The 15619-nt window shown below is 37.3% G+C and overlaps 1 protein-coding gene across 1 annotated transcript in view; it reads left to right on the top strand.

The window, feature by feature from the left end:
* The window catches only part of LOC106918428 (plexin-A2), a 78598-nt gene that overhangs the window by 31969 nt on the left and 31010 nt on the right, over positions 1-15619 (top strand). Inside the window, 8 exon segments of the mRNA XM_088005789.1 lie at positions 1544-1667; positions 2144-2318; positions 5028-5112; positions 9228-9342; positions 10922-11122; positions 11754-11850; positions 12436-12635; positions 13958-14109. Of these exon segments, the coding sequence (XP_087861915.1) occupies positions 1544-1667; positions 2144-2318; positions 5028-5112; positions 9228-9342; positions 10922-11122; positions 11754-11850; positions 12436-12635; positions 13958-14109 (1149 nt within the window).

A 15619-nucleotide genomic window follows, 5' to 3' on the forward strand; every position in this document is an offset into this window, starting at 1 on the left:
TGTAAAAAGCCTGAAGGAAAAAAGGGAACAAATGGTTTGATCAGACAAAAACACAGTGAATGAAAGAAACAAAAATAAAAGCCAATGAAAGACAGTCGGAGATGAAAGGTGCCTTTTTTCTTTGACACTTCAGCTGATGAGCGGTCAGAAGGTGATCCGTGCTCCCGTAGCCGTTGTTTGCCTCAAGGAGCCGAGCCAGCAACAGCTGCCACCGCGTTTCCAATCCACCTTTATAGTGAGCCATAATTACAGCAGAGGCCTCAGCGCTCTTTGAGTTCTCTCAGGAGGTGCCACCCCCTCAGCTGCATCTGAGCCTGTATTACTACTGTCTCCTTTTAGTACGCATTCAAAGAAAGACATGATGGTTTACAGCCAAAATGCTCCCTGGGTTTGCTATTACAAGTCAACTTTAACTGAGCTGATCCTCTCGCCTTTTCAAGCTGAACATGCAGAGAGATGAACCATTTGGAGTTTGCCTTTCAAATGCACAAGTATAGCTGGAACAAAAAGTATCTTAGCAACTAATCCCCATTTCCAAGACAGGACAAACTGCTTGAAATTTTCAATATCCACTTGTAGTTTAACTGTATATTCAGCGTGCTTTTGTCTCGTATAAAAATCCCTGTGATGTCCTGCTGTGCTACCCATCCTTTCATTCATTACTTTTAATTGCATATTAGGATTTAGGATTTAAAGCTTATTGCTTTGTAATTTACTCAAAAAACAAGCCAAAACTAAAGTCCGATTAACATGCTCTCTTATTTATGATGATTAAATGAAAAAGTAATTGGCTTTTTGAAACTGGTTTCAGTGATACTGTTTATAAGCTGCATTTATCTACCAGTTGCATGAGATCAGGTTGTGGAGATTAAAGATCCTGGATGGAAATCCAAACATCCCTTTTCCCAAGAAACTCTCTGCAGCTTATTCTGGGGAGATACCAAGATGTACCTTGGCTTGAATGTCTACACAGTCACCTCTCGTTTCTTCAACATGTGAGAGGTCACATGTTGGTTAAGAGGTCAAAGAAACACAGGATAAACTACCATGTGCACAAAAAATTAAAGCCAATTTAGAGTGGCTAACAAAACTTGCATGTTTTTGGCTTGTGAGAGGATGCCAACATAAAACCCACACACGCGTAGGGAGACCATACCAACTCCACACAGAAAGACCCTAGCTGGGATTTAAACCTAGGACCTTCATGCTGTGAGGCGACAGTACTAACCACTGCTGTGTGGCTGTGGTGATAAGCTTTACTTCTATGGTAGCCACAGTGTGAAATGACTATGTTATTGTAAATGTGAAGTTGTGATTAAGCAATACTAATGCTTACATCAGCGTATCACTTTGAAGTTGGTCTGCTTTGTAAAAATTGATCCTCTTGACATCATGTACTCTTGAAAAGTGATGCATCATCAACATAGTTGTGTCGTACATTGTTCAACACTTATTTTCAACCACAGTTCTGAGCATGAAAACAAAATACACACGCACTACATTTTTTAAGATTTTGTATAGTGAAAGTGCTTTTGCTCCACAGGTGTTCGAGAAAAGATCGGTGCCTGAGAGCAGAGGAGAGCTTTCGCTTTGCAACAGACATTGACCGCTGTGTGAAGGTTATTGCTCACCCGGACAGTATCGCTGTGTCAGCACATAGCGTCCCTGTGAGTCTACTTATCATTCTAACCAATCACTGCACTGTCACTCTACTAAAAATGCTAGTGTTTGTGAGCAATCACCTTGAGTAGCCTTTTAGAGCCACATAGAGAGGTAAGTGAAAACCCAACAGAGATTAGCTTTGTGAGAGGAGAAGTAAGGCAGGAGCTGGACTCTCCCTGTGGGGCATCTATTGGATTTGTTTTGGTTTAACTGTATTGGAGTATGGAGCACTAATTTGATGCTTGATAAATTTGGAGATGAAGCCAGACACTTAGATTAGTTAAAAAAAAAAAAAAAAACTAAGCACAGCTTTTCAAAATGGCTTTTTTTCTAAAATGTCTTTTGACTCAGTTACCATTCACACACAATGTACAGTAAACAAATATCTGTTCTCTACTTACACCGGTTAGTGTTAATTTTCTCTCTTGCAGTGCAATGTGTCATTATCTACATTTTTAACTTTAATTATGATTTTTTTTAGCTCCTGCTGGAGGTGAATAATGTTCCAGATCTTTCTGCTGGAATTACCTGTTCATTTGGCCAGCAGGCCCAAGCAGAGGGTCACGTCAATGGCAATAGAGTCATGTGTCTCTCACCAGCTGGGAAGGAAGTTCCTCAGATCCCAGAGGGACAAGGTGAGTGAAGATATTACATCTGCAAAGGGGTGCCTTGATTTATTAACCTAATGGATGTTCTAAGTAAGATTGAGATTTTTATGAATGCATGGTAACACTGGTAACACTTTATTTGAAAGGCGGTGAATAAGACTGACATGACACTGTCATAAACACGACATAACGCCTGTCATGAACATGAATAAGCCTTCATGAATATTTATGACTGTTGTCATAAAGTGTCATTCGGTAAATTATGACACTTTTAATACAAAGTTGACATTATTCAAAATGTCTTTGTTATGACAACTTGACATTAACCAAGAAATCATTACTGATATAAATTTGTTATAAAAGAATTACTGATTGCACTTTAAAAATGAGGTAACTTTATGTTATTAAAGGTAAAGTTTAAACAGTAATGATTTCTTGGTTAATGTCAAGTTGTCATAAAGACATTTTGAATAATGTCAACTTTGTATTAAAAGTGTCATAATTTACAGAATGACACTTTATGACAACAGTCATAAATATTCATGAAGGCTTATTCATGTTCATGACAGGTGTTATGTCATGTTTATGACGGTGTCATCACAGTCTTATTCACCCCCTTTCAAATAAACTGTTACTGAATGCATTAACTTTTAGTAAAAGTTACAACTGTAACAAACTGCTGTGTCCAGACAGTCCTCAGGGTGCAGTAAGGAGCAGTGGGATTTTGCATCTGTGTATGTGTGTGCCCTACATACAGTAGTGTTTGTCTACTGTATGTAGGGCTGAGTTGGTTGCGTCTCGCTACAGTTTCAAATCAAACATAGCAGATAAGGCAAACGTCTCACTGTCAAATGAGCTGAGTTAGAAGAATATTTAAACTATCAAAGCCTGAAGTAGTCCAAAGTATGAGAGTATTCCATGTTGGCTGATGATAAATGGAGGGTTTAAATGCTCTGTTAGGTGTTGTAGTGAAGCAAAGCAGCACAAGCACAATCTATGATGAGTAGCTAAAGAGACAACACCCAGAGGCTACAAATGAGCCAACAGAGAAAATAAAGCCCATACATTTATTAAAGTTACTGAATGGTCTCTAAAGCTAAACAAATTATTTGCTACATTTTTTCTCAACAAGTGTTTATGATGTAGCTTAGATGGATTTTTGACTGAAAAGCGCCGTATTCATGTCCATACTTTATTTACTGTTTTAAGGGCATTTAACAGTGTAGATATTACAAAAACGAATCAAATTTAAGCTATGCTAACACATGCAATGCACACAGCTAATAAATACAAATCATTTGTATGCTACAATACATTTCATTAAAGGCTGTAGCAGACACAAACTTGTTTTTCTTGAGAGTTGAACTCTGTTTTTGTTTACTTTTGCTTCAGTCTGAACTAACAAATGAGGGCTTCATTATTTTTAGTTGATGTTGTTAGAGGGGAACTGAATACATAGATTTTATTTCCTTTCCATTTACTTTAAAATTAAGATTTGTTCACATTTTATGATACATCATAAATGTCATAAATATTTATTGTAAAAAAAGTGGGTTTATTAGAAAAATGAATAGCTTAGACTAATTCTGAAATTAGCCTATAGATTCTTTTGAAATAAATTATTAGCAGCCCCTACATTAATTTTTTTTTCAACACCATTAAAGGTCTTAAGTTACCTCTCATTTATCCATATTTTGCTTCAAAAAAGAACGATTTTGCTTTAATCTTTTAAGGTGGTCTTGAGTCATGTTTCTTGATGGTTTCAGTACAAAGGCTTTTTGTTAGAACCTCTAATTATCGTCAGTTCCTATTTAATTAACTATTTGTAACTGTTAGCTTTTTGTTGGTCATGCTTGTTAAGTTTGATCAGTGAATCATTTAAGGACAAAAGACTCAGATGTACCATTGTTTTCATGTAACCAAACTAAGCAAATAACCCATTTTATACTGGATCTGCAAGGAATTTGCTGCTGTGACAAAATATTTTTTTAATAATTTTTTTCATCTAGCCTAGAATTACATTTTTGAACGAACAAGAATATTTCTTAAGAAATGATAGTTTTTTTTAAGGTAGTGGCTAGATTAAACAAATAATGATTCACCTCTCAAGTCCTCTAATTGGGTTTTGCTTGATTTTTCTTTCCTTTTTCAGATACTGTTCATCTGCTGTTGAACATTTTTAGATGGACAATTGTTCTGCCCCTTACTTCATTTTTACCAAGTTTACTGAATTGTATAGAAAATGAGTAAAAAAATCCTATTTTAAATAGAAGGCCTGAAGAACTACTGATCAAAACCACTTTGTAAGGTTACAATAAAGTCTTCCTGCATGAAGCAATGTAGTTGAAACTCTTGTAGTTCTTGCACAGTACTTCAAATAGGGTTAATGTAAAAAATGAAAGGTTTTAAGCCAAAGTAGATGTCCTTTCTATTTAGTACCCAAAGTTTTGTATATATTTTAAGGTAGGTGAGGACAAAGTGCTGCAGGATTTCCTCCAACCATTTAGGGTAATCCTTGAATTGAAGCTTTTGACTGAAGGCTTTTTTCCTGACAGCAGCTTCCAGGAGCCCAGACACCAGGTGGCTCTTTGCACTAAAATGATAAAAGTATTACAATTTTCTCCTCATTTTGACTTCTTTGATCCTGTCTTTGTTTTGGCTCTTCTCCTCATCCGTTTTCTGTCTGCTTTTTTCTTCCCCTTTTTTCCAGCTAACTGTGTTCTTTGTATAAACACTTTCTTTCAGACTGGGCCGGAGTGGAGCTTCGTCTGAATTCAAACGAGACGGGTCAAATGGTCGCCAGTACAGAGGTGAAGTTCTACAACTGCAGCACACATCAGATGTGAGTGCACCGCCCTTCCCCCACCTTTGATTTGTTCAATAGATGGAGGAACACAACTTAATTTAGGGCAATGATGTACTGATGCTTCCAACCCCACTTAAGATCGCGCTGCGAGATAACCTCAGAGTTCAATTTATCTGTCAGGTTTCATTTAAATCAACATGATGAATTTGTCATGGGTTGTTTATTTCGCCTTTGCTTTAGTGGCAGTTTGTGGGCTTACTGCTTACAGCTTTGAATACAGCTGACATGTTTTCTGTGTGGTAGTACACACTCATTAGCTATTTATTTTTTTCCTTGCTCTTATCATGTAAGTACTTTGAAAATTATTTTGAGATTTATTTCTAGAATGGTTGTTACCATGATAAAATGTAATTTTTGACATCAGTTTCTCCCATTGTTTGAGTGCTAGTTTATGTAAAGACTGAATTTTTTTTCACCACTGTGTGTCTGACCACAACATAGAGATGCAGTTATAATTCAATTGGGATCAGTAATAAGAAAAATGAGAAATAGCATATCAAGAAAAAAAAAATATTCCTCTCTTCTTTATTTACTATATGTTTGTTTATCATCCTCTGCATTGATCTGCACAGACAGAGTTTTTAAGTACAGTTTGGACAATAAGTATTACTTTAAATTTTATTGTGGCACATCAGATACGTTCTGTCCCAAATGTCCCAAAATGGTTCTGATGATGGCAGTGGTTGCTGGTGATTATTTAAACTTTTAGATGTTTAAAAAATATTGGTTCTGTTTTTTTGCAACCCAGTTGCTTTTTTTTTTTTAAAACCCTTTTAATTTCACTTACAGTAAAAATAGCTTATTATTTGAAATGCGTACCGAAAGTCTAGGTGTGTGTCCTATGTAAAATGACAATGTTAGAAAATCTTGTAATGGCTAAAATATTTAGGAAATATTGTGATATTAATTACAATAACCAGATTCAAGTACATCTGGTACACTGGAAAATTACCTAATGCTTTTTTTTATTCTTAAATGTCATCAGAATCCTAGTAAAAGAAGCCAGCATATATTTTTGGGGTGTTTTGGTTGTAAGAGAAAATTCCACCAAAACTCAATTAATCTCTATAATAGACACTTTTTTTTCTTTACAGAAAAAAAAAAAACCCTAAAAACATAAACAACTCTAACCTTTAAAACCAAAGTTTGGAATAAACTATGATTTTTGAGTGTCATTACAGCCCCAAACAGAATTTGCTTTAATCCACCTTATTTTTTAAATTGAAAACAATCAGCAAAAGATTAGGGGCATAATACTTGCAACATTCGGGGATAATGTAATTTCTTATTTTAGTTAGATTCAAAACTACAAAAGCATTTTAATCATTTTTGTATGCTGAAATGATTAATAATGAGGTTTCAGGCAGACAAGAAACCAAAAGTCTGATCTGTGTGTCTTCTGTAACGATGAACTCAGTCAGACATGACACAGAAATTCAGTTGCCATCTAATCAATACCAAAATCAAGCCCTAGTGTGATTTTGATGGTGCAATTTGAGAATACCACTTTGGACTTTAGTATTTTCAAATCAATGTAAAATTTCCCTGCAGTGAAGTTTTGCTGTCTGGCTGCTAGAAACTGTTTCTTGAAGGCTGGCATTCTCCAAGGGCTGCTAAATGGATAAGCATTAGACTCACAGACCCCCCTCTGACCTAACTTTGTCTCAGGGGAGTCTGCAGGGGAAAATCATAAGACACTATTTTTATTTATTTTTTTGTCGTCCTCTGGTGCCTCAGGGCAGGTAAAACTGTGTAAATTAAAGAGCACTTTATTTAAATGCCAACCAATATAAGCTCCCTAACTGGGTCCGGGAAGCTGTTTTGACTATGAGCCATTTTGTAAATGTCAACTGTATTAATCACAACAGTAAACTATGGCAAGAGGCTTGCATTTTGCATAACAATTACAAGCAGGAACAATAGCAGATCTTATTAGGATGAACGTTAATTAGTTGTACGTGTCACCTTTAAAAGACTCCTCAGAAACATGCAAACTTCTGTGTGTTTGTTAGAAACACAAGACAAGACAGTTAAAGTCAAGAGGCCAAATCACAAAACTGAAAGGTCACATGAAGACCTTTCATGCAATGTTTTCTTTATCAGCCTTACTCCACCTACTACACTACAGCATAAACAAAGAGTAAACAGGAGTTTACCGAAGCAGAGTGCGTTTTCTTTTTTTGATTGACTGGGAATTAGTCCACTATGTGCAGGCATCCCATTTATTCACTTTAACTGAAACATGGATGCCACAACATACCCATAATAAGCCATTAGTGATAAACAGTTGGATGCTCATCGCATCTGCTCCACAACAATATGGCCTCCATTAGCTGCAGGGTGACCCTGTATACTTGTGTGATTAATATTTCACACAAAACAAGCTCCTAACCCTGCACCTTCTTTCCCATCTCCCTCTTTACTATACCTCCGCATCACGTCAGCCTCCATAATGAATTATCCAGTGTCTGCAGCACCCTGCCAGTCTAGTTACACTGTGGCGATGCACAGCCCCTCCCACCCCATATTTTTTTTTCCTCACGTAGCACTTTTTAATGTCCGTCCTAGCCTTGGGCAGCTAATTATTATCAAAATTTAATTATGCAGCTCTACATTTATTGCCATTTGTTGGTCGGCATGAGCTGCAGTATCAAAAGGCTTGTGGTGGTTTACGTTTTTCTCTTTGCTGCATCCCATTAAATAAGATCTATTGCTCTTTTTTTTTACTTCATCAGGAAAAGTAGACATTTTCAATTGCAAATTTTCTTTAAATTGTCTCCGTGTTTGCTGTTTAATCGAGTTGGCTGAGGTTGTTCAGGAACAACTTTAATCCACAATTGACCGCATGCTAGAGGCAACTGAATCTGAGCCAAGGATGTTGCACAACTCTACCCTTCACATAATGAGCTGCCACTTTTAACCCATGTTCTACATAATCAGATGATGAATGGGTAAAATAAAAATACCACCTGAAAGTAAAGAACATCCTGTGAGCAGTAAAAACAAATTTAATCAGATGAATACAGGATACCCTAATATTATTTCACCCTCTGGAGATAATTTGTAAAAAGTATTACAATAAAATCCAACCTTTGAATGCCATGCTTATTTGCACATGTGGAAATTCCCATAAAATAAATGTTCCTGAAGCAGTTCTGTAATTTATGCTTTGCTTTTTAAGTTTTTTAGTATTTGGTATCCATGGATTCTATATCCCAGGACAATTATGGGATGTCCTATCTGCAAATCCAATTTTCTGACTTTCCAGGTGGAAATATGGAAATAGTGCTACTAGAAGTTAGAATTTGAACTGGGGAAGTCAGAGTTTGATGTGAAGCCCCGACTGCTGTAAAGAATATGGGTGCCGAGTGTATAAAATGTAATGATGTTCCATGTATTGTTAAACCAAACATTATTCATACCCCTTGAAGGTTTAGATTCAGAGTAATTTTTCATTCAACCAAAAAGTTTATTTCTATATTCCAAGACAAATCCTTCACTCTACATTCATAGCAATATTTCAAAAGGTTTGAAAAAAAGTACAGTGGAGCTTTGGCAAACAAAAAAGCTGAGCAACAACCAAAGTTCACCTTTCCACCACCAGGCACGGTGTGGTGAATGTAAAGGAAGCTAATACTGAAGGCTCTGAGCTAGAAAAGCGCAGAAAACAGCAGCACTATGTTGTCTTTAAGTCTCCATAACAACCATTTTCAATTTCCAAAAGGGTCTTAAGAGGGGTTGCCAATAATTGTGGACTGTACGTTGACAAGTTGACATCAGAGTACATCTAACAAGGACATTGTATGTCCTTGATGCTTCATAATTGTTTGGTACAGTAATTCACCTGTTTAAAGTTTACTTTAAATGCAGAGGTTTGTCCAGTGAGTCTGCTTTCTCATGGTCATATTTTATCATCTCCAAAATAACAAAAGACATTCAATTTTGGTGTATATAAATCTTGAGGAAAGAAATGCAGTTGAATTAAGTCTTACGAAATGTTGCTGAAGATGAGTCTGAAAGAGTGTTTATAGTTTAAAGATGTCCATGTTTATTTACGGTATGTAGTAATATGTGGTTATTTCTTTGTGCAGGTGTCTGTCATGTGTAAACAGCACATTTCGCTGCCACTGGTGTAAATACCGCAACCTTTGCACCCATGACCCAAGCAGCTGCTCTTTCCAGGAAGGAAGAGTCAATGCGTCCGAGGTACAGAAACAGAATTACTGCACCTGATTTAAACAGTGCTTTCAGATGTAAGATTAATCTATTGAGTAACACTTTTACCGTTCAGTTTTTACCTGCAAAGAACTGAAAATGAAGCTCAAAAATAAAGAATAAACAAGATTAAGAGCCTACAACCGCATTTGTGACTATAAGCGATCACAAAGGGATGTTTTGAGGTTGTAATAACATTGCCTACATAACTTTTGTTGACTTGATCTTAGTTTTTAGAAGAGTGTATCAGATAAAACTTTCATTTGAGGCTGATCCTTAGTTTTTAAGAGTAAACCAAATCTGTATTTATGAAAAATCTTTATTTATTGCATTGCATAAACCCATGCACAAAATGAAAATGAGTTATATTTATACTGATACTTTTGCCCCATACACCCTTTTAATCCCTGTTCTACATTGGTCTCTATGCTTATGTAACAGAGCATAAGCTTATAAATACAGACACACACAAATATGCAGAAGATGTTTTGTAAATGTGGTGCAGTGATTTGCTGTCACTCACAGCTGTAACCACATATTTTATATTCAAAATGTGAAATGACACAATTTCTTTTTGTCAGTACCCAACATAAAATTAGACTAAACCCTTCCAGTTTTAGGTCAGTTAGCATTATCACATGTATGAGCTAAATGTCAGAAATTTTTTTCAGATGCTTAAGTTATCACATGTATTTGGAAGTATAAACTCCCAGAGAATGTCCAACATTTAATAATTCACAAAGGTAACAGTTTCTGTGCCTTAGAGATGAATGCATTTGATGCAGAATGTGCAACAAATACCAATAAAGCTAACGACCTGGTAAAGATGCTGGCCAAGTCTGGAGCGACAGTGCCATTGCTCACAACTGAAACAAGAAATGAACCAACATCAGCTGAATAGCCACTCAGAGAGGAAGAATCCAATATTCCAAAAGCAATATAGCAAAACCAGATCATAGTTTGTAATTGCATTCAGGAGCAATGTTCTCACTTTTTGGAGACATGTTTTGTGGTAGGATAAGAATAAAATTGATATGCTTGGCTAAAACAAGCATTGTTAGATTCAGGGGAAAAAGTAAGATGCCAGTTAGTTCTTAAAAGGCTTAAAGACAACAAAGCCATTCCTCGCATTTGTCATCAAAATGTTTTAATCTTAATCCCCTAGAAAATTTGTGGGAAGAGTTGAAAAGACATGGTTGAGCAAGATGGTCTGTAAACCTAACTCAGTATGTGAGTTAGGTATGTGGAAGGAAATATTTGACCCAATTCATCTGGTTTAAAAGGTATTACTACCAAATTCTAAGGAAAAGTAAATAAACATGCAATTATAAAGATTTTTTTTTATTAATTCTTTTAAGCAAAACATTCTCTTATTTTTGAAGTATCATACAGTTATGAATAATTTGGGTAATCTTACCTGACCCAAAGAAGAATAGTTTAGACTAGCTTAATGTCAAACAGAAAAAAACAAGATTTAAATGTTGCTTTTATGTGTACATTTCCTAGCTTAATATAGAAACAGTGTGTGAGGGGGTATTCTTATTAACTACTTTTTCATTTGCTCTCACAGGACTGCCCTCAGCTCCTCAACTCTGGGGAAATTCTTATTCCGGCCAGCGAGGTCCGACCGATCACCTTGAGGGCCCGAAACCTCCCCCAGCCGCAGTCGGGCCAGCGGGGCTACGAGTGCGTGGTGAACGTACAGGGCGTCAGTCACCGTGTCACGGCACTGCGCTTCAACAGCACCAGCGTTCAGTGCCAGAACAGCTCGGTATGACCCCGAACATGCTCGGCGGGAGTCTCTCAGCTGTCAAACCAGAGACAGCGCCTCAGACGCTCTATTGTCAAGCTGTGCATGGTGTATCAGCATCAATGCATTTTGCCTTAGATGTTGCACCGTAGAGACACGAATGGGGAGGAAAGAAAAAGTTGAGGTGCAGAAAAAACGTGCAAAACATGAGGAAAGAAATAATTTTCCGTCTCTGAATTTTGTGAAAGCAATCCAGGATCATCAGGGTTTCAGAGGCACCCTGTAGATTTCTTTGGATTTTTCTTCCCTACATAATGCAAATCAGAGCGTACATTTTGAAGCACAGCATATACTGCAATGCTGTGACAATGTATGAAAAGGCCATTTTCCTCAGATTCAGATGATTGGTCACCCCAGCCAAGGTTTGTGTCCCTACATGTCAAAGAGGAACAGAGCAGACAACCATAGCAGAAAATGACAGATGGTTAAAAGCCTCGTCTCTCCGCTGGCCTTTCATCCTCTGATTTTCCCCTTTCAGTCTCTCTGTGTCTTCTTATATTCTCTATCCTCTGTCTCCATTTGACTTCCCTCTCTTCCTGTTTCCATTTTGAAGCCTATTCCCTTTCAATCTCGTTTTTTTTCTGCTTTTCAGTACATGTACGAGGGTGTGAAGATCAGTGACCTGGCGGTGGACCTCTCCATCGTATGGAACGGCAACTTCATCATCGACAATCCCGAGAAGATTAAAGGTGCCTCTGCCATCCATCACTGCCAAGCCAGAGGAGTGTAAAGCACTCAATCCAGAGGCGATATATGGTTTATAGAGAGCACTTCAAGGTTCCCAAAAGGCCTTGAGAGAAAGTTCACGTTATCACTGGGTTTTTATCAAAGAGCACCAAATCACTTCTATGCCCAGGGGGGCAATGGGTGAATCTTCATATTTGCTCAGCTTGCATCCCTGATTGGTTTTCTTTTTTTTTTTTTTTTCTGTCAGTCACTTTTGGAGATAAATCAGTTTCAATGTTTTATATATTCACAACACCAAAATTAAAATCAAGGATGAACTACTTTGAGTTTGACTGACATAAAAACTCAGTGAAATACAGTAAGTAAATGGAAATAAAGTAAATACAATAAGTTTGTAGTTGTAACATGACAAAGTGTTCGGGGATAAAATTCTGTGGCATCATTGTGGGGCAATATGTGTTTATTTGATTACTGTTTGCCATAAAGTTTTAGTTTCTATAGGTTTTTTAAGCTATTTAAGCATCATAAAAGAAGTGCAGTTCCTTGGCTTTTATCAGCTAAAAGCATCGTTATTTGTTATTCTGCAGTGCATCTGTACAAGTGCAGCGCCCAGCGGGACAGTTGTGGCATGTGTCTACGTGCTGAAAGGAAGTTCCAGTGTGGCTGGTGTAGTGGTGAGGGTCGGTGCACCATGAGGCAGCACTGTCCTCCCATCTCCCCTTACGCCAGCCGCTGGCTGGACCTTTCTGCCAGGAATGTCAAGTGTACCAACCCACGCATTACTGAGGTTTGTTGCTTGCACAACTTTTGAACTCATGCAGACAAAACATGTGTGCAATTTTACCTGCATAGTCATACATGTTCACTTCTATCATTAGCTTAATAGGCTCGCATGTGTTGTATTTAGCTGTTTTTCAGTCGACTGGCGGTTGATCAAAAATAATTCTTGTTAGTTTCTCCTTTTGTGATTTACAAACTCTAAAATTGGCAAAAACAAACTACAAAAACACTTGTTGGCTTTGGTGCAGTTTGTTCAAAAAGTTTAAACCATGGCAGAGAGCAGGAAAGTGTCTTCGATCGTGCTTTGACATCATGCCAATTCCACAAAAAGACTTTTAGAGAAATCAAGGTGGAAAAAGATTATTGGTGTAGGTGAGTAATCATGTCAAAATAAAAATATTAAAGTATAGAAATACTCCAAGTTGAATTCCTTGTAAAATATCTAAAAGTATATTTTACTTTTTTTGCTTTTGTATTGGAAAAAAAACTTCCAGGACATCATGTGAATGTGTTGTTGTCTGGGCTTTAAACAGCAACAAAATGCAGAAAATTCGCAGCTACGTCTGTTTACCTGAGACTATCTGACATTTTGTTCCATGCCAGCTGAATACCTTAAGTTCTTGACAGCTAAACGTATTCAGTCTGTTTAGAAAGAAGTGATGGATCTTTTATGTCCCAAACCCCTGTTCATTCTCTTGAATAAGGCACTGTGGGTCATGCACAAAGATGCAAGGCTCTTCCACTTCAAAGAGCCGGCAGCCTTTGATGTCCCTGTCACATTATTAGTGTTTCTGAAGGAGCTGCAGCAGAATGAATCAACCGCCGAGCGCTGCTCGACAGCACAGGCGGAGTTGCTTCGCCATTGCTCCTGTTCTGCTCTGTAGGTCCGAATGTTCCCCTGCTGGCATGGTTTGCTTTTTTCACTGGAATGTGCTGTGGATGGTTTTCTCAAGGCTTTGTTATCCTCTGAATTATTTATGAAAGTTTATTTTTGAATTATTGCCAATGTCAAAGCTTTTTGAATAAGTCTTGAAAAGTCTGCTTTTCATTTTCTGCACGAGTTGCATCCTTCAAAGATTTCAGTTCAAAAACTAAATGAGATCTTACAGAAGGGAATTTGTTGTTTTAAGACTGCTTCGACTGTAAACTTTAAGATGAACACTTTAAAAATTAAATTAAACTTACTACATTTGTCCACGAAAACAAATGTAGTAAGTTTAACACTGACAAATGGAAATAACAGAGAATTCAGAGCTGTTATTAGAAATCTTCGCACAAGTAAGATTTCACTAAATCCTTTTGTACTTTTTTATCTCCTTCTAATATAAGATAAGCCCAGTAGCAGGACCTCTGGAGGGGGGCACGCTTGTCACTATTCAGGGCCTGAACCTGGGTCTCTCCTTCTTTGAGCTTGTGGGTAACGTGGAGGTGGCAGGAGTGGAGTGCACGCCGCGGCAGGAGGGATACGTCACTGCAGAGCAGTAAGACATCATCCTTAGTGTATCACTGTTGTCATATACAAATGCTTTATATTTTAGCTTACTAGTCCTTGCAAACATTTTATTTTCACACAAAAGAAGTACTTACATTTTATAATCCTGAAACACAAACTCTAAAGTATTTCCCTTTTAAAAATAGGCAAATACAGGGTAGAGCATATTTATGAATTAGAAATAAAAGGATATAGATTGAAATTTTAAAAATGTGAAACTGATACTCTTAAGAAAAATCCAGTACAACTAATTGTCATTAGATTTCACCTGACTGTAAGTAGAGCACAGCTTTGTGTAATTTATTTGCTGTATCAATACAGATGTTACCTCAGACACCATCTTTCAACCTATCATCTGACAATAGGAGGAAAAAGGCACAACTACAATCAAACCAAGACATGGGACAAACGTGTCTCAATGGGTAGTATAGTTGTCTGGCAATCAGAAGGTTGGAGGTTCAATTCCAGCTTTCTACTTAACTCCAAGTAGGGTATCGCTGTATGAGTGACATTTTTGCTGTAATTGACTTTTTAAAATCTTATTGGGTTTAGTCAATACATAAGGCACAAAATGTGGTTGTCTGGTAAACCATATTTTTATCTAGTTCTCTGTTTTAAATCAAAGAAAAAATTAAATATTTTTCAAAAAGTGAGCGAGTTTTTGCTTTAATAGAACATTCACTAATTATGTCCCTCTGCTATACAAGCCCAGTCAATGAATCCCTCTAAGCAGCATGGAGTATGAATACTTTCACAAAGCACTGAATGCAATATTGCGCAAATCCAAAAACTCAATGAAAATTAACCCATGCAATTTCTTTCATGCTCGTATACTGTACATATTTTTTTTATTTTTTTATTTTTTCCCCATGACTCTAAGATCATGAATCATAGCTGGTGTGTAAGTAAAAAGTCGACACGCCTCCCCAGGCTGCAGGGGACTTCACTTTGCTCTGGTGCTGTCTCAGCCAAAGAAGGAGGCAGACAGTCTTTGTGTCGTCGTTGTTATGAGGCTGTCGGTACAGCTGTAATTGAAATGCGCTGCATGTCGCTGACTGGAGGGACAATCTGTTAGCCATGTGTTTCTCTCACAGGCATGTAATGCGATTGGGACCAAGCTGCAGCGACTTTATTTATACCCTTGTAAAACAAAAAAAAAAAAAAAGAAAGAAAAAAACCCAGGAAAAGAAAGGAACATGCCAGCTGTAAATAGGAATCCCCACGTGATCTACGAGAAGAAGAGATGGGCCGGGACGATTCATTGAGTGCTCCCATTGTGCGGACGACTTATGGTTTCTTTTGCAAAGCAGCAGATTTAGCAGGGCCATTCATTCAGCTCACACAGCGCTTTAAAACATGACATTACAGATGTTACAACCATTAATTTCACTATCGGGTCAGTTGCTGTAATGACTTATACATAACATGTTTTATCTTATTGACCTGACAGGCAATACTGATTTATTGGAGAAACCCACATGTTGTCATGGCAACAGGAG

The sequence above is a fragment of the Poecilia mexicana genome, unplaced genomic scaffold, assembly GCF_051168715.1.
Source record: "Poecilia mexicana isolate PSO_F unplaced genomic scaffold, ASM5116871v1 scaffold_5, whole genome shotgun sequence".
NCBI classification, from domain to species: Eukaryota; Metazoa; Chordata; class Actinopteri; order Cyprinodontiformes; family Poeciliidae; genus Poecilia; species Poecilia mexicana.